Here is a 25,979-nt window from a genome sequence, read left to right as displayed (position 1 = left end):
ATGGGAGTGGGCCCAGACTCTGGAGGTGGGTGAGGATGGGAGGCCCCATCGAGGAGTGGCAGGGCTGGTGTGTACCTTGGCAGGGGGACAGCGAAGTGGGAGGCCTTCGGAGGGCAGGCGGTAGGAGGTGTGAGGGGGCCATGGAGGTGGGCCCAGACCCAAAGACAGACAGCTGTGGGCCCTCCCTGCTCCTTTTCTGGGCCTGTGGAGGGTCTTTCCCACTTAAAACTGACACACACACACACACACACTCACACCCTCACCCCAAACCCCCTTCCAAACTCCCCTACTGCACTGCTGCCTCCACTTTCTCCCCTGCGGCTGCTCCTTTGGCCTCTGCAGCCTGACCCCTGCCCCTGCCCCTGCCCTGCACCCCAACCACCAGCCCCTAATTGCCAGTCCCAAAGGACTGAGACATCTTGACCCTGGGGGCCTCCCTGGCCTTCTAGAAACACCCTGTCTTTCTTTTCTGAGTTACTGCTCTCTTGGTATCCCCCCACCTCCCAGCCCCACCTTCTAGGTCTCCTTTGCTGACCTCTCTTCCTCTACAGGGCCTTTGAATGTTAACGGTCCTCGGCTGTGGCCTGGGCACTCCTTCCCTGAGCATCACTCCATGGCATCAGTCACCATCTGTACACCACGGGCCCCTAATCTCTAGCTCAGAAACTCTCACTTGCCTGCCGGATACGTGGAAGCCCACAGCAGAGTGCAACTCAGTGCATCTGACCGTCCTCCTTCTGGACCGCCACCTCCCCACTGCCCAGTCAGAAACTTGGGCCCTGTCCTCGATACTTCCCTCTTTCTAGGTCCTTCACCCCCACAGCCAAATCCTGCCTATCCCACCTTCTTTACTCTCACATTTGACCTTTCCTTCCAGCGCCCATTGTCCGCCTCATTGGACCAGCCAGGATTATTCCAGCAGCCTCCTCACCAGTGTTCCCTGCCTCTGTCTTCCTCCACGTAGAAGTCAGGGGGCTCTTTTTATTTATTTTTTAATTGGCGTATAGTTGTTTTACAACGTTGTGTTACTTTCTACTGTACAGCAAAGTGAAGGAGAGAGGGCTCTTTCTAAAGCACAACTCTGACCACGTCACTGCGCTGCTCCAGAGTCTCCAGTGGCTCCCCATTTCCCTGAAGTGAAGTCTAACCAACTTCTGCACGGCCTACAAGATCCCGCTGCCTGCCCCTGTGAGCGCAAAGGCTCACCTCCCTAACCCAGGACGTGCGGGTCACCACCGTCCCTCCTCCCGCTTCCCCACCCCACCCCCAGCCCAGTCCCTCTCAGCTAGGTCACCACTGGCAGGAAGCCTTCGCGGACTGCTCAATTATGGGCCATCACCCCTGTGCTGCCCCTTCCCTGCCCTGAAGCACACCATGTCCCCCTTCTCGGTGACAGGGTCTGGGTCTGTGTCCCCATAGACAGGTCGTCCCCGAGAGCAGGGGGCTCCAGACGCAGGCACAGGGCGCCGTGAGGTGTGAGTGGGGACCGAGCTGCCCGGGATGTGCGTGGGGTGGGGGTTTGTCTGAGTGGGTCCCCGGAGGGAGGCGGCTTCTGTCGAGGCCGGGCTGGGCGCGGACCTTGGCGGTGCCAGTGGAAAGAAGAGGGTGGAGGCCCCGCCCCGCCGCGCCCCTCCCGCCTCCCTGGCCCCCCCCGCGCCGCCCGCCCACTCCGGCAGCCGCGAGGGGCGGCCGGCAGAGCGACGCGGAGCCTCGCCGGCGCGGACCCCGACGACGCCCCTGCCCGGAGCCCGCGCGCCCCGGGCCGCCCTCGAGGGCCGGGAAGTGGCGCCAGGCGGGCCGCCCCTGCAGGTAACGGGACGGAGGGTGGGGGAGGCGGCACGGCTTGCCGGGCTTGGGGGCTCCGAGGGCAGGACCCGGCCTGGGCTTCCCCCAAACACTGTCCGGGACAGCTGGGCCTGCGCCTCGGACAACGAGGTGAGGACGGGATGGGGGACTGGGCGGGGGTCGGCGCTGGTATGCGGGCGCCCATCCCCGTTTCCTGCTTCTTGGGGCAGAATCCCAGATAAAGCCCCCTTCCTCCCTTCCTTCCCAGAAGCGGGGCTCCAGCTTCAGACAGTCCTGGGTGGCATCCCTGACCATGTGTCTCGGAGCAGTCACTGCACCTCCGGGAGTCTCCCCTTCCCACCTGTAAAATGGGGATGACAAAGCTTCCATCGCAGGATGGTGGAGCAGGGAGGAGGGGAGCAGTGGCCTTAGACCCCGCTGTAGCCCCAGGCAGGGGAAACCCCTCAGCTCTCCCTCTCCCCATCTCTCTCACGATTCTAGTTTGCTGGCGACCTCCCGGTTTCCCGTTTTTTTCTGCTTCTGCCCCCAAGTTCCTCCTATTCTGGGTGTCCTGGCGGCACCCCCAAGCTGGAGAGTGGGGTTCTGAGGAATGTCCCTGCCGGAGGCTCAGCCCCTTGCCTCAGCTCAGGCCTGAGACCTGCGGGGGTGAGGGGAACGTTGCCCGGCTCAGAGGGGCCGGGGTCTGAGGGCCCCAGAACAGCCTCCCCGGGTGTCTGTCCTGGGGCTGGAGGCATTAGTCCCTGGGCGGAGAGACACTGTTCATGCAGAGGAGTCCATGAGTTGCGAGCCGGGGAAGGGCGGACCCTCTGAGTTTGCTTCTTGTGTGTGTGCATGTGTGAGCCTGTCAGTGTGTGCATTTGTGAGGTGTGGGGGGGGACAGTGAGTGTCTGCCAGTATGTTATTAATGTAGTGCACCAGTCCGTGTGTGCTTGTGTGAGGTTCTCAGCGGTGTGTGAGAACATGCTAGGCTTTTGACGCAGAAATACCACTGACCTCCCTCAGGGGACCCTGGCAACCCAGAAGTCCTTCCTCCTGTCTACCTTCAGCGTCTCTTGCTAAGACCTGTGCCCTTGTATGGTGCAGGGTCCATCCCCTCCTTGGAGTGCCCTTAGCGAAGGCAACCTCCTAGGGAGCTGCCTTGGGTGTTTGGAAGATCTGGGGGCTGTGGAGCTGGGATGGCTGGAGGGTCAGGCAGTCTGGGGTTCCTCTCTGGGGACTGACCCTCACTGGCCTGAGTAGATGTGGGGCCCTCAGGGAGCCCATTCTAGAGCCCAGAAGAGGAGGTGTGGGGGGCAGCAACTCTTGCACTGGGAGTTGGTGGTCTCAGTCAGGGCATAGATGTCCCCGCTGGCCTCTCGCTGGGCTGGTGAACACCGATAGGCCCTTGGACACACAATCAGCCCAAAATGATAATGAGGACACACCACAGACAGAGTCACGCACAGCTGCATAGCTACACTCCCTCCCATTGACAGTCATACACAGTCATACACCAGAACATGCTCTGTTGAAACACATACCACCACAGATGCTGAAACAACAGACAGCATGCGCGCGCACACACACACACACACACACACACACACACAAACTCCTACAGACACATGGCAGGCCCTACGGTGGCCCAGCCAGACGTACTCAGACAGGACAACACACACACAACTCACACCAGGGTCTCTCTCTCCAGTTTCACTCTGTCCACCACAGTGGAAAATGAGTTTCCGCTCTTTGGCTCAGAGGAAGCGGAAAGAAAAGGGAGGTGAAGATATCAAACAGGGCTGTCAGCCTGAGCACCCCAACTCGCCCCGGGTCTGAGCCAGACCAAAGGTTGGTTTGCCCTGCTAGGACCGCAGCCCGCTCCAGGCCCCCCAGTGGCACGCATGGGGCTCCCCTTGTAGGAAAGTGGGGCCTCAGAGAGCCAGTCCCATCGGTGGCCTGAGGCATCTAGAGAGCCGGGTGGAAGAACCAGAGGCACAGTGGCCTCTCATACGGGGTGCAGCTGTCTCTCAGGGTGCCCGTGGAGCTACATGAAGGGGAGGAACCCACAAGCCAACGTTGTGTGTGGGAGGAGCCATCAGGGGAAACAGCAAAGAGGTGACTCTGGCCGCGATTTTCAGGGAGAACGAGAACTTTGACAGGTGCAGGGCGTGGTAAAGGTAAATGAGGGCATTCCAGTCAGAAGACACAGCGTGTGCGAAGGTGTGGAGGTGGAAGCTGCAGAGTTTCTCTCTGGGGACGGCGACTACACGGTGAGAGACCGACGGGGAGGGACTGACAAACTACTTTGAGGTCAGATTTCCTAGGGGCCTTGTCGGAGAAAGGGTGGTGAGTTGCAGAGTGGTGCAAACTGGAAATCCATCTGGTTGCTCTGGGGGGAAAGGATGAAGAGGGATCTTACAGGCAAGGACACCACTTAGGAGGCTGGCAGAGTTTGAGGAGGAAGGTGATGGGGGCTGAGGTGGGTGGTTGCCATGGGAATGGGAGGCAGGTATAGATGGAGAGGAGTAAAGAGAGAGATTGGACAGGCCTCAGTGATGCTTGGCTGTGGGGATAGGAGAGGGCGGGCCAGGAACCTTGTACTGGGTGGCCGTGGTCTGACCCCAGAGAAGTCAGGTCAAGGGGAGATGTGGGTTTGAACACCAGGGTCTGGTATGCTTAGGTGCAGGGGGCTGAGTGTGGCCATGGGTCTTGGGGCTAGTTTAGTGTCTGGGAGACCTGGGTATGTATGTTTAGAAGCCAAAGAGGGTGTGTGAGGCCATATGTGTGCACACGTATGCCCAGACATCAGTTAAGGAAGTTATGGTCCCAGAAAGGGAATTCCAGGCCTGCTCTGTTCTATGGTGGCGGGGTGTAGACAGCAGATCCTGACCTTGGGAGTCGGACAGACTGGGGTTACTTTCTGCGTGACTCTGGGTAAGGGACTTCCCATCTCTGTGCCTCAGTGTCCTCATCTATAAAATGGGAATGCTAATACTTGTCTCCAGGGTCCTTTTGCCTGCAGAGAGGTGAGGAGTGGTCTGAGGTCACACAGGATCAGGGTGCAGTGCCAAGAACTTTCACCCAGACTTCTGATCAGAGTCTGTTACACCTCTCTGGTTGGATCCTGGGAAGGGAATGGCGGGGAGGGCCTGGCCCTGCTTCCATTCAGATTCTTGGAAAGTTCTGAATTGAGAAGTGACTGTCCCCATGCAGGCTGAGATTTCTGGCTCTTGGAGGGCAGAAGAAGTGGGTGGCAGAGCGTTGCTGCCTCCTGGAGAGAGGCCATGCCAGCACTGCTGGCTCCTCTCCTGGATGGGATTATGGAGACTCAGAGAGGAAGTTGCCTCAGGTCACATAGCAGCCAGTGGCAGAACTGAGCCCTGAGGACAGGACCCTGGGCCGCCCTCCCCTAGCAGGGCCCATCAGGAACCTGGGATGGAGGGAACCTTGTCATCTGAGGTTCTCTAATTTCAATTATTTCTGTCCCCCTGGGGGAGGGTAACAATAAGAGGTTATTGGGCACCTACTGTGTATCAGGGCCTGCGTTTGCGTATCTCATTTAGTCCTTGTAACACTACTGCAAGGCAAGGGTCAGTAGCCCATTTAACAGAGGGAGAAGTGGAGGCTCAGAGAGGCCCATAAACTGGCCAAGCGTCCCCTTGCTGAGTGCCAAGTTGGGATTCACTCCCAGGTCTGTGAGGATGTACAACTCATGTTCTTCCCGCCGACCTCCCGGGTCACTGCCCTCTACAGGGCTTGGTTTGGCGGAGAAAGGAATGGAAACTTAGTTGAGCATCTGTCCACAGTGTGCCAGGAATTTTCATACATAAGGTACTTTTTTGAGGGACAGGGAACATGGGGAATAGCAGTCATGAGAAGGTCAGGCCCGGAGGGGGGCCAGGACAGTGAGGGCTGACATGGTGTTTTCTAGTATCTCAGAATGCACTGTGGTCCCGGTGGGTCCCGTGAGGGTTGGCAACCTCTGGGAGCAAGGGGTCCTGGCCACGGGTCCCAATTCTGCCACTGGCTGTGAGCTTTCCCTGGATCTCCATAGTCCCATCCATGATATGGGCCGGTAATGCCTCCCTGGCTGTCCTTGGAGCCTGTGGGGAGGACCAGTGTAGATTGTGTGTGTGGGTCATTTCTCCCTCCTGGAAGACCCCAGGAGGTTGACTGGTCCCCACCCCCATCCAGCATCTACTGCACTCACTAACCAGAAGCTCTCTTGTGTCTAGCCTCCTTCCCTCCCGCTGTGGCGGCTCCTGGCTGCCACACAGCTCTGTGTGGGCCCTCCAGGCCATGCTGCCTCTGACAGGCAACCAAGGCTCAGCTCGTGGCAAACATTCTTTTCATAGTTCCTGGAGCACAGCAAATCCGGCTGCTTAGCCAGGAATGCAGAGCCCCCTCCTGCAACGGCAGCAGGGGCTTGGGCAAGGGAGCCCCTGGAGGTCAGGCAAGACAGGGGTGAGTGGAGGACCCCTCCCAACCCGACAGACACAGACACACACACACACACACACACACACACACCTCTCTCTCTCCTCTCTCTCTCTCTCTCTCTCTCTCTCTCTCTCTCTCTCTCTCTCTCTCTCTCTCTGTGCCTCAGCTCCAGAGAGCTGCAAGGCTGTCCTCATTATCTGGGAACTCATTCAGCTTCAGTCCAAACTGACATCGTCCACCACTGGCTGGCTGGTGAACCCGGGCAAATGACTTCTTTCTGAGCCTCTGTTTCTTCATCTGTAAAATAGGGTTTATAATTTAACCTCAGGGCTTTTGGGAGGCGTCATGGTGATGATGATAATGATAATAGGAAACATATATTGAATGTTCTTTATGCCAAGCACTGCTTGAAGTCGGCTACATGAAATTAACGCGTTTAATCCTCTCCAGCGCTCTGCGAAGTAAGAATTGCTCCCATGGTATTGACCAGGAAGCTGAGGCACAGACCACTGAGGTCACTGCTGGTAAGAGGCAGGGCTGGGAGAAGACTGCGAGCAGCTGGGCTCCAGAGTGGTTCTTAACCCGTCATGATGTTTTAGGCAAGACTCTTAGCCGAGGGCCAGCCCATGGTAGGGGCTCAGAAAATGGAGACTTCTCCCATGAGCCCCACTCTGGGAAGAGCCAGCTGTTCACCTCATGGCCATCAGCATGTCAGGTTGGAAAGTTGGGATGGGGAAGCAGGCCTGGGGTCCTGGCCAATCTCCTTGGGCACCTGCGCTCGCCGAAGCTGGTGGGGGCCAGGGGGGTATAGACTGTCCCCCCCACATCTGGCCTGGGATTTAGCTGGAGGCAGGCTCTGTGCAAGGAGGAGATGTCGCCAGGGGAGGGGCTCAGGAGGAGATTAGGAAAGGCAGCTGAGGGCGGAGGTTAAGAACAGAGTCCCATTGAAGTCGGCTCAGGCACTGCCCTGGCACACTCACCTACCCCACCTTCTATTTTGTAGGACCGTGGGAGCCTTGGTCAACTGGAGTGGGCTCCTGAGGCCCGTGATAGGAGCTGCCCACTCTGTCGCCAGCTGTGCTGGCATCTGGGTTGAGGCAGCACAGGCGGGGGTGGAGGAGAAGTGGGGAGAAGTAACCGTGGCTGCGGTCTCCAGGAAGCCCAAGTATACAGGGGTTTGGCCATTTAGGGGCTGTGCAAGCCCCAAGGTTCAGATCCCAGCCCCAGTGTTTCCTGTCACCTTGCAGAATGGATGTCACCTCTCTGAGCCTCAATGCTCCTCCTCAGAAAAATGGGACAGCAATTCCCACCTTATAGAGTTATGGGAGAGCATGATCAAAAATAATGCCTGGAGCATGCCTAGTGCTATGTCTGGTGCAGAAAATGTACTTGGGATTTTTAGAGACCATTATTATTAAGGGCTAACATGGGTGGAGGGGATGGGGAGCCAGCTTTAAGCTGTGCTTGAGGTCTTTTTTTTTTTTTTTTTTTTTGGCTGCGTTGGGTCTTCGTTGCTGCGCGTGGGCTTTCTCTAGTTGCAGCAGGCAGGGGCTACTTTCGTTGTGGTGCACGGGTTTCTCATTGCAGTGGCTTCTTTTGTTGCGGAGCATGGGCTCTAGGTGCATGGGCTTCAGTAGCTGTGCCACGCGGGCTCAGTAGTTGTGGCTCGCGGGCTGTAGAGCGCAGGCTCAGTAGTTGTGTTGCACGGGCTTAGTTGTTCTGCGGCATGTGGGATCTTCCTGGATCTGGGATCGAACCCATGTCCCCTGCACTGGCAGGCTGATTCTTAACCACTGCACCACCAGGGAAGTCCCTGTGCTGGAGATCTTTGATTCTGATATTTAAGGCATTTCTCAGGCTGACCCCAGCCGGGCCTTCTCATCTCAAACCATCTGTGTTTGGAGAGGTTAAGAGCCCAAGCTTTGGCACCAACAGCCTAGGCTCTACCCCTCATGAGCTGTGTGACCTTTGGCCAATTACTTAACCTCTCTGTCCCTTGGTTTCCCACTCTGTAAAAAGGAAAGACGAAGAACCTACTTCACTGGGTTGGTATGAGGATTAAATGAGATAATTCATGAGAAGAGCCCAGAACCGTGCCTGGCACATAGTAGATATACAATAAATGTTAGCTATGATTAGTTAGTTTGTTTATTTATTCTAATTATGTTCAGGGCATTCACATCTCCATACCCTCACACATGGTATTCCCTTAGCCTGGACTGATCACCTCTCCCCACTACGACCCAGTTAAATCCATGTTCATCTTTCAAAAGCCCAGATCCAACATAAGTCACTTCCCCTCCCTGAGCCTCATGGTGAGGGTGTGGGCTGGGGCCAGACAAGCTGGGGTCAAGTTGGCCAGTGAGGACCTCCCACCCAAGCTCCATCAGCCAGTCTGGGCCCTCAGAGAGAATAGCCTCATGACCCACCTCTGGGGTTATGGTGTCAGAGGGGCGTGGACGGAGGCAGGGCTCAGCTGAGCTGGCGAGAAGGCTTAGGAGCCGCTGGCTTCGGCATCTGGCTGCTAGTGCAGCGAGAGGGCTGGGATGTCAGAGTTTCCATGGGAGCGGGCAGAGGCAAGCAAGCAGCTGGGGGAGAGAGTGACGCAGCCGGCAGGCCTCCCTGCCAGGTGGGCTGGCTAGGCGTCCCCTCCCCATCCACCCAGGATTCATATCTGCACTTGGACTACGGCCCCAGCTCTGCTGTGTGACCTGGACTAGGGCTTATGATAGCCAGGCATCATGGTTGAGCCAGAAATGGGGACCTGGCCATCGAGGGCTGCGACCACATCATCTCCCCCTGCTCAACAACCCTCCATGGCTCCCCATTGCCTTCCAGAGATACACAAGCATAGCATTTAAGGCTCCCCACTAAATTGCCCGAGGCTTCTCAGCTCATGCTTGTCGTCTCAGCCCCACAGCACTTCTGGGCCGTCCCTGTATCTGCCAAGCAGCTTCCTACTGCCTGAAATTCCTTTGCTTACTGTGTCTGCCTGTCAGACTCCTACTCATCCTTCAGGATCCAGCCTTAATGTCCTTTCCTTCATGAAGTCTTCCAGGGAAACTCAAGGGAGGGCAATATTTCCTGCTCTGCACTCCCACGGCCTGGAGACCTTAGTCAATTGTGTGATGGCCACGTGTCTGATGCCTCCAGCTAATTCAGGGCAGGGCATGGGGCTGAACCATTTCTTTGTCCCAAGGCCTAGCCTCAGGTCCCCTACCTAGTACGAGCTTCCCCAGGCAGGAACCTTAGTCTATAGTAGGGGCCACCCCAGCTTAGGGCCTGACAGAGTGTAGGGACTTCTCCGGTATGGACCCTGGCCCACAGAAGGGGCTTCCTCAGCCTGGGCCCTAGGACAGGAGGAACTCCATCAAACCAGGGCCAGGTCCCCCATGGGCATTGCTAAGTGCATGGAATGAATGGATTTGGTGAGGGGGGGACCTGGCTCCCTGAGAGGAGACTGAGGTTGGGGGCCAATGTTCCAGCAGGGGCTCCTGGTAAAAAACCCATGGCAGGCGCTGGGGTGGCTGAGTTAGTGCAGGAGGCTTCGCCAGCTCCTGGCATCTTCCTCACTGTCTCCCTCTTTCATTCTCAGGCCTTGTCTCTGCTGGCACCTTCAGAGGCCCCTCCGACCTGAAAGGTAAGCGAGATTTGGGGGCAGGGCTCTCTGATATCCCCAGCTGGATGAGACCTGTGCTTGCTGCTATCTACCCTTGCTCCCTCCAGCTGCAGCAGATGCCCCTCCCAGGCTTGGGGTGGCCTAGCGGGCAGGTGACCTCAGCTCCCTCCGGCCCAACTTGGAAGCGGCTTTTTCTCATTTGTGAACTATTTCGCTCGGCTCCTTGGCGTGGCCGTGTTTGCTTGGCCTGCCCGGGTGCAGCGGCCTGGCCGCGCTCCCGCCGGGCCCGCTCCCTACCCAGCTCAGCCCCTCCTGCCGATGCCGAAGCTGCCGCCACCGCGCGGGGAAGCCGCGAAGGCCCAGGAATCTTGGCAGGCGTTGGGAGGCAGCGGGCGGCGGGTGGCGGGTGGCGCTCCGGAAAAGGCTGCAAATGCGAAACAGAAGGCGGGGGACTGGCGGCTGAGAAGGCCCCGCCTGGCTCGGCCTGGAGCCTGGGGGTGCTTGGGTCTGGTGGCCCACCCGTGTCCGGTCTCGATCAGAAGCTCAAGGCCTCTTCTGGGAAATGACCAATGGCACCAGCTGAGGCCTGAGCCCCCGGCGAGGAAGGGCCGGTCTCCTGGCCACCTGCCTGAGGATACATTGTTGCCCTGGGTCCTGTCCACTGCGGGGCCTCTTCTGGTTCATCTCCCCCCACCTGGCTGTCCCTACCTCCCTGGATGCTTTGTTGCCCCGCAAGAAGCTCCTACCCAGGGTGGTAGTGGGGTGGCTAGCCTCAGAGATGGGCAGCGGCTGGGGGTCTGGGAGGTAAACCTAGTTACCTGCAGGGAGGGAGGTTCACCGCAAGCCCCCTCCAGCCCAGAGCTGAGAAGGACCCTGGAAGAGCCACAAAGAAAAAGGGACCCTATGAGAAGCCATCTTGCAGGCTTGTCTGGAGGTGGGAGGTGGCGTTGTCAGAGGCCAGGAGCTGGAGCACACAGGCTGCAGACTGTTCTGAGTGCCAGTGTGCTGAGCCCCAGCTGGGGATGGGGTGGGGCTGGGGGAAGACATGCCCTGGAGGAGGAGCTGTTCTGCCTGAGAGAGGCACGGAGGGCTGCTTAGAGGAGGCGGCATTTGAGCTGGGTCTTAAATGAGGAATAACACGTTTGCCTGGAGGAGAAAGAAAGAGCAATTCAGGCAGATGCAGGCAGGTGGGTACAGGGAAACATCGAAAAGCTTGGGTTGCCTGGATTCAGGACGCTGGGGCTCAGGGCACAGTGGGCTCCTCTCACTCCCTGAACATGTGTGATTTCCCTAAGGGTGAGTCCATGGCCCTCACCCAGGCTGCAACAACCCTGCCGATGAAGCCCTATTTTTATCTCCAGGCACTCTCTCTCGCTCTCAAGTTTCAGAACCACAGGTTCTCTGCCTCTTAGATACTGCCCAGCCCAGAAGCCCCTCAGTCTTCCTTGACGAGATTTTTGCTCTGCTCTCAGTTTGGAATATTCCACCATCACTTGCGCCTATGAGTATGTTGAACTCTCCTCTGTCCTTCAAACCTCCTCCGATGCTGCTTTGCAAATGGAGGTCCCCTGTGGTCTGGGAGCCTCACCTGCAGAGGTGAGAGATGTTAGGACTCTTGAAGCCTGGTTGGGTAGACAAGGTGTGAAGAGGGCAGCACTCCTGTCCTGCCATCAACCTGGATGATAAGGTGTCCTCCAGGCAGCCTTGTCCCAGCCTGATCACCTCCCCCCACCTCGCCAGCTCCCAGGTTCCAGGCAGCCCTTTAGCTTTGGAGCAGTCCTCACGCCTGCACGTTTAAATTTGAGGGGTTCAGAGTCCCAGTGGCCTGTAGGACAGTGAGCTCAGCTCATGGGCTCTGGGCCCCGCAAGTCTCCACCCAGACCTTGTGGGGCTGCTCGTGGATCGTCCACGGTGGTCAGCCCCAGACCTGACGTTAACATTAAAGCCGTAAGTGCTGGCCTTCTAGAGGCTCCCATCAAGTGACCAACAGCTAGAGATTTCAGAACCTGGAACTCTGACAGGATCTAGGTACAAGGAACAAGAGAGGACGGAGAAAGACAACAGAGAAAGACAGGGTCACAGAGGTGGGTAGACAAATGGGATGGCGACACAGAGATAGGAGGAGAGAGACACACCAGGAGATGCCTCAGATACACAGGCAGGTGAGGATCTGGATTCAGCGACACAGAGACACAGAGGAAGGGACACAGGTGGGCATGTCATGTACCCAGAAGTAGAGAAGACAGAGTCCATAAGACTGGATTGGGGGTTTGAGGGTAAAGGAACAGGGCTGTCATGTACAGTTGTGCAGGTTGGTTACTGTTCAAGGGCACTCGGGAAAGGCAATGAGTAAGGCCTGAGTTGGCTGGAAGGAGGGGTAGCCTTTTCTAATTGTGCTAGAGCATGGTATAGGCTAGAGAGATTCCATGTAAGGAAGGAAGGAAGGGTCAGAAGTGTCAGAAGTGACGTCCAGATTTCTGGCCTGGGCAACAGGAAGTGGGGGAGAAGCAAGTAATAGGGGAGAAGGTAGTGACAGCAGTTTGGGTTGGAGGTGTATGAGGGACAGCCAGGCGAAAATGCTCAGCTCATAGTCAAACCAGGAGTTGGGGCTCAGGAGAGAGGTAGCTGGAAACAGAATGTGGGAGTCCTTGGTGATGGGATTGGAACTGTGGGAGTCTGGGGAGAGCTGGAAACTGCAGGAGAAAACATCCAGAGAGAAGAGAAGAGGCCTGAGCCAGCTCCTTTGGGCAAGACTGGGTCTGCAGAGTGGGCAGAGGGAAGGAGCAGAGAAGAATCTGAGGAAGAGCCTTTCCAGGAAGGAGGAAAGCAGGGTCACAAGGCGGGAGTCAGTGCTGGAGAGAAGGAAACACGAGGTGAGAGGGTGAGGGGTAGAGACAGTTCTTTTGAGACGCTTGGCTGAGAAGGGCTGGAAAGAGATGAGGGTGGCCAGGGGCGGGGGTGAGGCCTGTGTAGATGTGGGATGAGAGGCTGGAGACTGGGGGAGGCATCCACAGAGAGTGAGATGTCCCGAGGAAGAGGAAGATGTGTGGAGAGGCCGGGGCCTTGAGTGGGAGACAGGACCCCCTTCCTCTGAGACTCAGGAGAGGGGGACGGGGAAGGGCTCTCTGATCTCTGCAAGCCGGGAGAGAGGTGGGGGAGCTGGGAGGCTCAGGAACCCTGGAGAAGTCTGGAGCCACCCTGCTCAGCAGTGGGGGTGGGCATCATGCCCAGTGAGGGAGGAGGGCAGTCCTCTGCTCCTCTCCAAGATCCATAACTCCATCCTTGTCCTGAGCAGGCTGTATGACCCCTGCTCGGTGTCATCTCAGGGGTGGTTAGGGAAAAGGCCTAGCAGGCCAGAAATTTGACTTTAGGGAAATTCACAAGGTGCTGGCCTTTGGCAGCAAGTCACCTGAGGTTTTCAAGGGTTGGAGGAGATGTTGCTTTGCAGCAGGAGGAACTGAGGTTAGACTGAAGGGAGGACTTTCTGGCCACCGGGGTAAGAGGACAAGGCAGCATGGAGGGGCTGATGGCTTAGACCATCTCAGTTAACCCTTTCCACAGATGAGGACACCGAGGTTCAGAGAGGTTAAGTCACTTGCCCAAGATCACCCAGCCGGTAGGCAGCTTTGCTGAAATGGGAGTTCAGGGGCTGCCGGGACCTAGAGGGCCTTAGGGCCCCCCAGGGCTGGATCCCTGATAGGGAGAGCCTGAGCAAGAAATGCTGCCTCACCTGTTGAGGTGGCAGTGACCGGGTTGGAGAGAGAGAGAGGACAGAGAGAAATGAGTCAGGCCAGAGACCCAGGGACAGAACAGAGTGAGGCTGGACGAGTGGGGAGGCAGGAGGCACCGGGGGAAGCAAGTGGGGCAGCCGATCCCGCAGAAATGTCTCCACAACAGGAAGCGTCTCATAAACATACCTGTGGTTTGGCCAGGCCCCGGGCTGCCTCAGCTGCAGCCGCCCTTCTGGGGTTGGGGCTTGGAGCAGCGGGAGCCTGCACAGAGCCGCGTTTCCATCCACCCACCGGGGGTGGGGTGGGGTGGGGTGAGGTGGGGGTGCTGCCAGGGCCACGCTAGCCACACCCCTGCATGGTCTGTCGGGAGCCTGCGCCCCACCCTCAGGCTCCCCTTTTTATCTGGACCTCTGATAGCTCACGTGTAAAATGGGATGGGGAGTGGGCAGGCCCTTAAATTCCATGGATCACCTGGGCCCCCTCTGCTGGCCGCCCCCTGGGACAGGACCCATTTTGAGAGGGGGACTGGTGGGGAGGGGCCACTGCTGCTGATGCCCCTTCCCTTCCCAAAGCCCTGTCCTGGGGTCCATTCCCCTCCCCTCTCAATTGGTCTGAAAGACCCTGGAGCGCTACCCGCTCCCAGCCAACCTCCTCGGCCGCCCACTGGAGGAGGCCCAGGCTGCCACAAAACGCTGACTTGGACAAATGCTGTTTTACGGGGATTTGTTGAAAAGGGGGGAATCCCCCGCTAAGGACTTGCAGCTGTCCAAACACCGCGTCTACCCTGCTGCCGCCACCGCTCCATCCCTTGAATTACCGTCTCCTTTTGCATCCCATCTCCTGCCCCTGCCAGCCCATGCCCCTTCCCAGCTGCCCTGGCTCCTGCCTTCCTTCCTAAGAGGTCACCAGAGCGGGTGATGGACTGCCCAAGGTCACACAGCAGAGCCAGGCTTGAGCCTTAGGGCCCTCCGCCAACCCTGACCCCTGCTTGGCCGCCATTCCTCACGGGGAGACCAGGAGGAAGCAAATGGATCACAGCTGTTCCTCCCTGTGTGCCTCTATTCCCTGCGCAGACAGTTCTTAGCTGAAGATCCTTGATTGAGGCCACGGGAATGTCCCCACCTGTTCCCATTCTAGCCAACAGATAAGCCAATCTGGCCTAGGGAGGGGGCTCCCAGGGCCGTGTGACATGTATCTGTGCAAAGTCCTGGATGCTTCCTGGAGTGAGTTATTGGTCCTGTGATCATTAAATCTGACAGCAAATGAGCTCATCAAACATTTATGGAGCATCTCTGTGTGCCATCCAAGTCCTGTGCTGGGCATGGAAGTCGGGGGAATGTGGCGGGGCGAGAGAGCAGAAGAGCCAAGAGGGAAACAAGAGCTGTGAGGGAGACCGCAGGTGTCAGAGGAGCCCGGGAAGGCATCCAGTAGGGGTCCAGGATGTCCAAGAACGAGGAAGAGTTAGGAGGTGGAGAAGTCGGTAGGGTGAAATGAACGTACAGAGGCCAGAGAGCCTGCGGAGCCTGCAGTGGGGGGGGGGGCGTGGTTGGCAGTGAGCAGGGGCTCAGGGGCGCCCAGGCACCTCGGCTCTGATGGTGGCTGGCGTTGGGGGGCAGTCCTTCCCACCTGGGCTGCCACATCGCACCATTCCAGGGGCCATCAATTCTCAGCCCCTTCTCTGGCCAAGCCCCCCACCTGGAGTGGCATAGCCACCTCCCCTCTAAGAGCTAGAGTAAGTTTTCCCTCCTCAACCCACAGGCAGCTTGGAGCTGGAAGAGAGACTCTCTCTCAGTTTGCTTCTCCCTCTGTCTAGCTTGTGCTCTCTGGCGCACTCTCCCCCACACCCTCCCCCATGGCAGTCTGCCCCAGCGGTTTAAGAGCTCAGGTTCTTAACAGACCTCCGCTCAGATCCTGGCTGCCAGCTGTAGCAGTGGGCACATCACTGTCCTTGTCCAGCCTCAGACTCCTCACCTATAGAAAGAGGAAGCACAATAGTTCCTTTTTCCCAGGGACCTTGTGGAGTTAGATCGAATGCCGAACATGCAGCACTTAGGCAGTGCCCAGCCAGAGGTGTGAGCTGTCATCCTCACTCAGACACCCCTCCCTCCAGAGGAAACACCTGCAGCAGATCTGCCCCACCTCCACGATGCTGGCGGTGCTGGGATGGGGCAAGTTCAGGGAGCCACAGGGTGTAGGGTGGGGATGCTCTCCGGGAGATACCACCTTGCCAAGGAGGAAAGAAAAGTGGGCGGCTGGCAGGGGGCCCTGCCCCTGCCCGGGCTCCTGAGTGGACTGGGGGCTCTTCCTCTGGCGCCCGGCCTGCCTGTGCTCCTCCACAGTTCTCCCACCCCAGACACCCTCCCAGCTGAGCCTGAGGCTGCCTGCACCCTCCATCACCCCCCACGCCTATGAGGCCTCAACTCAGCATGGGAAGGGGACCAGGGCTCCCCAGAGCCAGGGCTCTCTTGAGTCCTCCTGTGGTGGTGCCATGACCTTGGCCTCTGGCCCACCCAGGCCAGAACTGCTCCCTCCCCTCCCCCTGCTTCCTGCTGCAAGCTCTGCCCTCCACGTGCTCCCCCAACCCTCTGCCCCCTACCAGGCAGAACATTCTGGCTCTGTGATGTGTGAGCACCACCTCCACCCTAACAGGCCCCCCAGCTCGGGTGGCAAGTGCGGGAGGGCCCTTACCCCTCTCCGGAGAGGACGCGTGGTGTAGTGGTTAGAGATTGGGGCTCAAGAGTCAGACTGCCTGGGTTTAGGCTCTGACAGCACCTCGGTTTCCTCATCTGTAAAACAGGGCGGACAAGCCCCGCAGGGCTGCACGGGGATGGAATGTCAAACAAACGTTAGGGCAGTGCATGGCCAGAGATTCCACCGGCAGTAGCTGAGTGCCAGGCCTACACCCTGTGGCCTCACGAGGCCCAGCACCAACCATGGTGCAGATAGAGCAGGTGGCCTGTGTTGAGGGAAGGTGTTCTGGGCAAGATTCCAAGTCTAAGCTTCTGTTTTTATGTCTATAAAATAGGGGATTATAATTGTAGAAGCTGGTGGGGGGTCATTAAGAGGGTTAGTGATGTGAAGCTGGTGAAGCCCCGCCTGGCGCGTGGGGAGCCCTTCGGTGGCAGGTGTTACTATTATGCTGGGGCTGAGGGAGGCTGAACGACCTGCCCAGGGTTACAGAGAGGTTGATGGCAGAGCTGGGTTGGCAGCTTCACCGACCTTCTCCGGAGCCCCGCGTTCATTCCTGCAAAGCCCTGAGTGATACTGAGTTTGGAGGAACACCGCACTGCAGCTCCAGACTCAGCCCCACGTGCACCCCTGGGTGTGCACAACGCACCCGCACTCCCTCCTGCGGCCAGGCGCAGGTGTGGAGAGGCCCCTGGGTGGGGTGAGGGGAGCCCGGAGCAGGGATGCCAGGGCAAGTGAGACTTTCCTGGGGCGTGTGAAATGCCAGGCTAGTCCACTGTGCAGATATTGATGGGTGCTTGCCGTGAGGCACTGTGATATCTCTAATCATCACAGCAGCCTTGAGAAGCAGGTTGTTAGCCTAGCTTTAAGAAAATAATTTTTTTAAAATTTGTTTTATTTTATATTTTTGGCCACGACCAGAGACCGAACCCGGGCCCCCAGCAGTGGAAGTGCAGAGTCCTAACCACTGGACCACTAGGAGATTCCCTAGCCTATCTTTTTTTCTTTTTTTTTTTTTTTTTTGCGGTACGCGGGCCTCTCACTGTTGTGGCCTCTCCCGTTGCGGAGCACAGGCTCCGGAGGCGCAGGCTCAGCGGCCATGGCTCACGGGCCCAGCCGCTCCGCAGCATGTGGGATCTTCCCGGACTGGGGCACGAAGCCGTGTCCCCTGAATCGGCAGGCGGACTCTCAACCACTGCGCCACCAGGGAAGCCCTAGCCTAGCTTTTTCTAAAAAGAACTTTATTGAGATACAATTCACATAGCATACAATTGGTTCATTAAAGTGTACGAATCAATGTTTTTTTTAAGGTATTCACGGAACTGTGCAGCCATCACAGCAAGCGATTTAGAACATTTTCATCACCCCTAATAGAAGCCCTGTGCCCATTAGCAATCACTCCCCATTTCCACTCCCCCCAGCCCTAGGCAACCACTCATCTATCTACTTTCTGCCTCTATAGATTTACCTATTCTGAACATACAAATAGAATTAGATAATACGATTTTGTGACTGGCTTCTTCACTTGGTATAATGTTTTCCAGATTCATCTGTATTGTAGCATTTATCGGTATCTCCCTTCTTTTCATTGCTGAATGATAGTCCGTTGTATGGATATACCACACTATCCACTCATCAGTGGATGCACATCTGTGTTGTTTCTACTTTGTGACTGTTATGAATAATGTCACCATGAACATTCATGTACACGTTTTTGTGTGGACGTGTTATTCCATTTTACAGATGAGGAAACTGAGGTTCACAGAGTGGAAACCTCTTGCCCAGGCTCCCCCAGCTGGTGAGCGGAGGACTCAGGCTGGCCATCCAAAGCTGGAGCCTGTGCTTCTTCCCAACCCAGGCTTTGTTCTCAGAGCTGAGCTAAATGCTGTGACAGGGCTAGATCAGGGCACAGGAGTGAGGGGTTAACTCTATAGAGGAAGGGATGACAGCTTCCCTGGGCCTTGAAGGACGAGTTGGAGAGAGGAAGAACACTGCAGGCAGAGAAATAGCAGGTACAAAGGCCCAGAAGTGTGAGGCTGCCTGGTGTCTGGGGCAAAGGTATGGGGGAGGGGAGAGGCAGAGAAAGGGGTGGCAGGTGATAGGCACCCACTAGGTGATTAGATTTAAAAGGCCTTGAACGCCATGCTGGGCACCAAGGACTTTTTTTTTTTTTTTGCGATACGCGGGCCTCTCACTGTTGCGGCCTCTCCCGTGGCGGAGCACAGGCTCCGGACGCGCAGGCCCAGCGGCCATGTCTCATGGGCCCAGCCGCACCGCGGCATGTGGGATCTTCCCGGACCGGGGCACGAACCCGTGTCCCCTGCATCGGCAGGCGGACTCTCAACCACTGCGCCACCAGGGAAGCCCCACAAGGACTTTTTTTTAATGTTTGTCTGCATTGGGTTTTTGTTGCTGCGCACAGGCTTTTCTCTAGTTGCGGCGAGCGGGGGCTTCTCTTTGTTGCTGTGCGCGGGCTTCTCATTGTGGTGGCTTCTCTTGTTGCAGAGTACAGGCTCCAGGTGCGCAGGCTTCACTAGTTTTGGCACACGGGCTCTAGAGCGCAGGCTCAGTAGCTGTGGCGCATGGGCTTAGCTGCTCCACTGCATATGGGATCTCCCAGACCAGGGCTCGAACCCGTGTCCCCTGCACTGGCAGGCAGATTCTTAACCACTGTGCCACGAGGGAAGCCCTTTTTTTTTTTTTTTTTTTAAATCAATTGATTTTTGGCCACACGGCTTGCGGGATTTTAGTTCCCCGACCAGGTACTGAACCCGGGCCCCTGGCGGTGAGAGCACGGAGTCCTAACCACTGGACCGCCAGGGAATTCCCACAAAGGACTTGATCCTGAAGGCAGTGGGGAGCCCCAGAAGGGCATCAACATAATGTGAGGTCAGAGAGACCTTAGTCAAATCCCAGTTCTGGGACTTCCCTGGTGTCACAGTGGTTAAGATTCCACGCTCCCAGAGCTTCCCTGGTGGCGCAGTGGCTGAGAATCCGCCTGCCAGTGCAGGGGACATGGGTTTGAGCCCTGGTCCAGGAGATCCCACATGCCGAGGAGCAACTAAGCCCGTGAGCCACAACTACTGAGGCTGCGCTCTAGGGCCCGCGAGCCACAACTACTGAAGCCCCCGTGCCTAGAGCCCGTGCTCGGCGCACCACAACGAAGAGTAGCCCCTTCTTGCCGCAACTAGAGAAAAGCCTGCGCGCAGCAACGAAGACCCAACGCAGCCAAAAATAAATAAACAAACGAATGAATTTATATGTTAAAAAATAAAAAAGAATCCACGCTCCCGATGCAGGGGCCTGGGTTCGATCCCTGGTCAGGGAACTAGATCCCACATGCATGCCGCAACTAAGAGTTCTCATGCCACAACTAAGGAGCCTGCCTGCTGCAACTAAGCCTCAGTGCAACCAAAAATAAAAATAAAAAATCCCAGTCTGCTTCCTAGAGACCTCTGCGTTAGTTTTGTCATCTGGAAAATGGGGATGACAATAACAATACTTCGTTAAAGTGTTAGGAGGATTCAGTGAGCTTCCATCTCTAGAGAGCTTAGCCCCTGGCTGGCAGAGAGCCAGCCCAGCACATGGTAGTGGGTGTAATCATCAAATAGTTTCTGGCAGAGCTGTGCCAAGGTTAGAGATGCTCTGGAAGGGCATCTGGCCGCCAAGTGAATAGTTAGGGGGAGGCTACTGTCCGGGGAGGGGGTCCTCGGTAGACTTGGGGGGGCGGTGATAGAGAGCTATGGGCAGGATTAGGAGAGGTTTAGTAACTTCTGCAGACTCTGAGACTTTGAGAATTGCTTGTGAATAATATCTAAATCCTGATCTTTTTGTGAGTCCCTGGGCCCGGTGCCAAAGTACCCATGGGCTGGCTTGATGGCCCCTCTCGTTCCTCCCTGCAGCAAGCCTAAGGACGCCATGCGGGGGGCTCTGACGTCCCTGTCTTCGCTGCCGCCACCTCTGCTGCTGCTGCTGCTGCTGGTGCTGGGGTGCGGGCTGAGGGCGGCCGCCAGCGGTGGAGCCGCCGGGGCAGCGGGCTACCCGCCGGTGCAGTACGTGCAGCCCATGCACAAAGGACCCGTGGGGCCGCCCTTCCGCGAGGGCAAGGGCCAATACCTGGGTGAGCACCGCCCCGCCCCGCCCCGCCCCGGACAGTCCTGACCCCCAACTCCCTGCCTCCCGACCTCCACCAGCTCTTCCCAGGCGCCCCCGCCTCCGGCCACAGCCCCTCAATCCCCACCAAAGACTTTCCCATCTCCACTTTCTTCCTGATGCTGGTCCGGGGCGGGTGCAGAAGTGGGGTGGGGAAGTGGGGTGCCGCTGGCTGGCGGAGATGCTCTTTAGGTAGAGGATGGGGCGGGAAGGTTTGTGGGGAAGTGGGGAGGGCGGGGCGGCTCAGATTGGCTCTAAGGAGGCATGCTGGTGCCACCTGGTGGCCACTCCACCCCGGTCAGGCAGGGATGAGAAGCTCTTAGGGAAGGCCTAGTCTGGGTGGGTTGGGTGCTAAGAGCCCTGGGTGTGGATACCCTGCAGTTCCCAAGGTGGCCACTGAACCACCTAAATTCCATCTTCCATGAGAGCAGGGAGGGGGAGACCGGGACTGGTCTTCATGAACAGATACAGAACCCTGTCTTCTCAAGTTGCACCACATGCTGGTATGGGGAGTGGGAAGATGGGTCCCCTGTTCCCACTGTCCAGGCCCCTGACTGACCCCTTCTCTCTCTTTCTCTCTCAGAAATGCCTCTACCGCTGTTGCCAATGGACCTGAAAGGAGAGCCTGGTCCCCCAGGAAAACCCGGACCGCGGGGTCCCCCTGGCCCTCCTGGCTTCCCAGGAAAACCAGGCACTGGAAAACCAGGGCTACATGGGCAGCCTGGACCCGCTGGCCCCCCTGGCTTCTCCCGGATGGGCAAGGCTGGTCCCCCAGGGCTTCCAGGCAAGGTTGGCCCACCAGGGCAGCCGGGGCTTCGGGGGGAGCCAGGGATACGAGGGGACCAGGGCCTCCGGGGGCCCCCAGGGCCCCCTGGCCTACCTGGGCCCTCAGGCATTGCTGTCCCTGGAAAACCAGGTCCCCAGGGGGTGCCAGGGCCCCCAGGATTTGGGGGGGAGCCAGGGCCCCAGGGAGAGCCTGGGCCCCCGGGTGATCGAGGCCTCAAGGGTGAAAATGGAGTGGGCCAACCAGGGCTTCCTGGAGCCCCAGGCCAGGGGGGTGCCCCCGGACCCCCTGGTCTCCCTGGTCCAGCTGGCTTGGGCAAACCAGGTTTGGATGGGTTTCCTGGGGCCCCTGGAGATAAGGGTGAGTCTGGGCCTCCTGGGCTGCCAGGACCCAGGGGGGAGCCAGGAGCTTTGGGCCCCAAAGGGCCCCCTGGGCTGGATGGTATGGGGGTACCAGGGTCAGCAGGGGTGCCAGGGCCACAGGGCCCACCAGGGGCCAAAGGGGAGCCAGGCACCCGGGGCCCTCCTGGCCTGATAGGCCCCACTGGCTATGGGATACCAGGGCTGCCAGGTCCCAAGGGGGACAGGGGCCCAGCTGGGGTCCCGGGGCTCTTGGGGGACAGGGGCGAGCCAGGTGAGGATGGGGAGCAGGGGGAACAGGGGCCACAGGGCCTTGGGGGCCCCCCTGGACTTCCGGGGTCTGCAGGGCTACCTGGCCGACGTGGGCCCCCGGGGCCTAAGGGGGAGACGGGGCCTGGAGGACCCCCAGGAGTGCCTGGCATTCGGGGTGACCAGGGGCCTAGTGGCCTGGCTGGGAAACCTGGGCTCCCAGGAGAGAGGGGGCTTCCAGGGGCTCATGGACCTCCTGGACCGACTGGGCCCAAAGGCGAGCCAGGTTTCACGGGCCGCCCTGGAGGACCAGGGGTGGCAGGAGCCCTGGGGCAGAAGGGTGACTTGGGGCTCCCTGGGCAGCCTGGCCTGAGAGGCCCTTCTGGAATCCCAGGACTCCAAGGTCCGTCTGGCCCTATTGGGCCGCAGGGTCTGCCAGGCCTGAAGGGTGAACCAGGCCTGCCGGGGGCCCCTGGAGAGGGGAAAGTGGGAGAACCTGGCATGGCTGGGCCTACAGGGCCTCCTGGGGTCCCAGGTTCCCCAGGACTCACGGGCCCTCCTGGGCCTCCCGGACCTCCCGGGCCCCCTGGTGCACCCGGGGCCTTCGATGAGACTGGCATCGCTGGCCTGCACCTGCCCAACGGCGGCGTGCAGGGAGCTGTGCTGGGCAAGGGGACCAAGCCCCGGTTTGGGCTGGGCGAGCTGTCGGCCCATGCCACGCCCGCCTTCACCGCTGTGCTCACCTCACCCTTCCCCGCCTCAGGCATGCCTGTGAAGTTTGACCGGACCCTCTACAATGGCCACAGTGGCTACAACCCAGCCACCGGCATCTTCACCTGCCCCGTGGGCGGGGTCTACTACTTTGCTTACCACGTGCACGTCAAGGGCACCAATGTGTGGGTGGCCCTGTACAAGAACAACGTGCCAGCCACCTACACCTATGACGAGTACAAGAAGGGCTACCTGGACCAGGCGTCTGGGGGGGCCGTGCTCCAGCTGCGGCCCAACGACCAGGTCTGGGTGCAGATGCCCTCGGACCAGGCCAATGGCCTCTACTCCACCGAGTACATCCACTCCTCCTTTTCAGGATTCTTGCTGTGCCCCACATAACCCATGCTGCCCCGGCCTCCTCCTCTTTAGCGGTAGAGAGACCTTCTCACTTACAAAGAACCTCCATTTAAAGAAAAAACCAAAGGCCAAACAGAGGCGGGAGCAGAGGCGGCCGCGGCCTTGGCCCGAGGAGACTGACTGGGTTTCTCCCTCCACGCAGGCTGAGGTTGTTTCTGGAAGAAGGTGGCCTGCGTTCCTCTCCCCCGAGTGTCTGTGCAGCATCGGGGTTGTGCCCCCTCTCCTGCCCTGCCTGGCCTGCAGGCAGGGCCCCAGGATGCTCTGCCCAGCTGGTGGGGACCCCTGGCCCCCGTGAGTGCTGGGCTCTGCTGGGCGGCGAAGGAGTCAGAGCTGAGAGGGGACCGAGTTCCCCCACCCATTCCCCCGGGGAGACATCTTCCCAGCCCTGCCCTTCCTGCCTGCCCGCAGACGGCCCCTGCTCAAGGAATGGGGCAGGGCCTCCCTCAGTTCTTGGCTGGGGCTCTTCCGGCTGCCCCGCGGGACCTCCAGCATAAGACGGTGGGTCCCCTGAAGAGTTTTTGTTTCTCTCCAGGGGAAGGGAGAGGAGGGGGACCATCGAGGTGGCCAGTGGACACCCTGTCAGGACTGCCACCCTAGCAGTGGGGTGGTGGCATCAGGCCTGTCCCTGGCAGGTACAGGCGTGTGGCCCCTCCTTCAGGCTCCCAGGAAGTGCCGACCCCCCTTCACTGCTCAGGCTGCAGCCATGGGGAACGGTGGTTTGTGAGGGGTAGGGGCATGGGTCTGAGGCAGGATGGCAGCTCTTCACGTTCGTCTCCATCCCCCAGGCTGCCCCCACCAGCTCTGGCTCTGTTCCTCATGAGGCCAGCCACCCAGGCCCCTGGGGACCGCCACAGGCGGGCACGAGGCAGGATGGGCAGTCAGCGAACATGAGTAGTCCTCCCTTTCTCTCCTTTCACCTGCTGGGGGAGGGCTGATTTCCTCAGACAAAATTGTAAGGGATCCTTGCCACCCCCAACCCCAGTATCCCCAAGGCAGAGAGCTTCTTGTTTGCCCTCAGAACAAGGTGCACGCAAGCTTGGGGATGAAGGCCACCGCCCGCTTTTTCTTAACAGCCATATGATGGATGTGTGTCGACTACAGGGGTTAGTCTCCTCTCCTTCACCCTCTGGTTCCAATTTCCTGTCCTAGGCAGGATTAGGGCCCAGGAGGATGAGGCCCTGAGAAAAAGGGTGCCAACAGGCCCCTTTGGAATGAGTTGGATGTTTCTGCCATTTTCCCCAATCAGAGCTCCACCCTGCAGGAAACAGGCAGGACCCCCTCCCATGCCCTCAGCCCCTAGTTCAAGCCGAGTGGATAGAGCTGAGGACCCAGCGTGAACCTGCTCCAGCTCTGGCCCATGCCAGCCTTCCTTCCCATGTTGAGGAAGGAGACTGGCCACTGACTTCTTTTTTTTTCTTTTTTTAACATCTTATTGGAGTATAATTGCTTTACAATGGTGTGTTAGTTTCTGCTGTGTAACAAAATGAATCAGCTATACATATACATATGTTCCCATCTCTCTTCCCTCTTGCATCTCCCTCCCTCCCACCCTCCCTATCCTACCACTCTAGGTGGTCACAAAGCACCGAGCTGATCTCCCTGTGCTATGCAGCTGCTTCTCACTAGCTCTCTATTTTACGTTTGGTAGTGTATATATATATGTCCATGCCACTCTCTCACTTCATCCCAGCTTACCCTTCCCCACCCCCCCATGTCCTCAAGTCCATTCTCTAGTAGGCCTGCGTCTTTATTCCCGTCCTGCCCCTGGGTTCTTCATGCCACTGACTCCTGACTTGTTACTCTGTGGCTCCTCAGGCCCATCGCCTGGCCACAACTTCTCCAAACAAAGCAGACCGTTTACTTGCTTTAACTTTCAAAAGGAGAGACAAAAACCCAAATCTGCCCAAGTGGCACTTCAAGAGCAGGTTGTGGCTACGGTTCCTGGTGGGTTTCTTATTCATCGGCACCCACGGGTACTAAGTCTCAAATCGTACCTTGTGGAGCCATCTGCTCAGCCTCCTTCCTGGGTCAAAGCCACTGCCATCTGACCTGTTAGGGAGGCTTCTGTCGGGCGGAAATGCATCAGGTCCTAGTGGGAGCCCAGAGCCCTGAGGAGGGTACAGGGAGCCAAAAAAAAAAAAAAATGCTGTTTCACAGAACTGAGTTTCTGCTAAATGACATTCCTGAAGCCTTTGGGGAGAGGTGGGTGGTGCTTCCGAAATATTTATGGGATTTCCAGGTGTCCACTTAACTGACTAGCTTTGATAAACTATGTCAGGTTTTAACAGTGAAAACTACATCACCTTGTGCATTTTTATATTGATTCCTTTTTTTTTTTTTTAAGATTAAGGTTTAAATGTTTTCCGTTAGTAATTTCATTTCTAACCTGGTATAGGAGCTTAGTTCTCTACATACCTATTATGTACCCTGTGTCACAGAAGATTCGGGGAAAAATGCACTTGGGAATCAAAGAAAATGGGACTTCTTTTTGAAAAGAAAAACAACGGTATTGACTGTATTGACACAATCTCAATAAAGCCTGTTGAATAAACAGCACTGTGCTGAAACTGACATTGATTCAGAGGTGTCTTGAGCCTCTGGATTTCATAAAGCACCCAGGGAGCTCTCTGGGGCTCTTACCCTGCACCCTCTCAAGGAGCGTGCATTCCTCCCAGCCAGGGGTTCTGTCACCACCGCATCAGAAATGCTTGATTCTCTGAAGCTGCCCGAGGCTCTGCACCAAGTAAATGCCAAGAGGCATTTTAAGAAAGCAAAGTGAGGCAGTGGCTGGAGCTAAGGGAGACGGATCAAGCTTCCCTGGAACATTCCTGCAAGCTCTCAAGAGTAGTGGAGCATGACAGCTGGCTCAGGATCCCAAGGGTCAAGTTTCAACATCTGATACAAATTATGAATGAAATCAGGAATCTTTGCTCCTGTGGGCGGGGCTAGTGCCAGGCCCAACGCTGAAGGCAGGGCCAGGGGAGCTGTCCTGGGAGAAAGCACTGCCCCATAACTTGCCGTACTCTGGGAATCTGGACAGCAGA

General features: G+C 57.8%; 1 protein-coding gene across 6 annotated transcripts; it reads left to right on the top strand.

The window, feature by feature from the left end:
- Positions 1–1,682: 1,682 nt before the first annotated feature.
- On the top strand, positions 1,683–23,574 carry COL8A2 (collagen type VIII alpha 2 chain). 6 transcript variants are annotated; one of them, XM_032654045.1, is made up of 5 exons: positions 6,124–6,249; positions 6,676–6,749; positions 9,821–9,865; positions 20,166–20,383; positions 20,999–23,574. In XM_032654045.1, exons 4-5 carry the CDS (start codon positions 20,182–20,184, stop codon positions 22,915–22,917), a joined length of 2,121 nt encoding a protein of 706 aa, XP_032509936.1. In that variant the 5' UTR covers positions 6,124–6,249; positions 6,676–6,749; positions 9,821–9,865; positions 20,166–20,181; the 3' UTR covers positions 22,918–23,574. The 6 variants fall into 6 exon arrangements, with proteins under 6 accessions (XP_032509931.1, XP_032509936.1, XP_032509953.1 ...); XM_032654040.1 differs by lacking the exons at positions 6,124–6,249; positions 6,676–6,749 and adding an exon at positions 1,683–1,809; XM_032654062.1 differs by lacking the exon at positions 20,166–20,383 and having other exon boundaries at positions 6,130–6,249.
- Positions 23,575–25,979: the final 2,405 nt, after the last annotated feature.

This window comes from Phocoena sinus, chromosome 1 (assembly GCF_008692025.1).
Source record: "Phocoena sinus isolate mPhoSin1 chromosome 1, mPhoSin1.pri, whole genome shotgun sequence".
NCBI classification, from domain to species: Eukaryota; Metazoa; Chordata; class Mammalia; order Artiodactyla; family Phocoenidae; genus Phocoena; species Phocoena sinus.
Note: the sequence above shows the minus strand (reverse complement) of the source record. Positions and strands in the feature narration are given on the sequence as shown.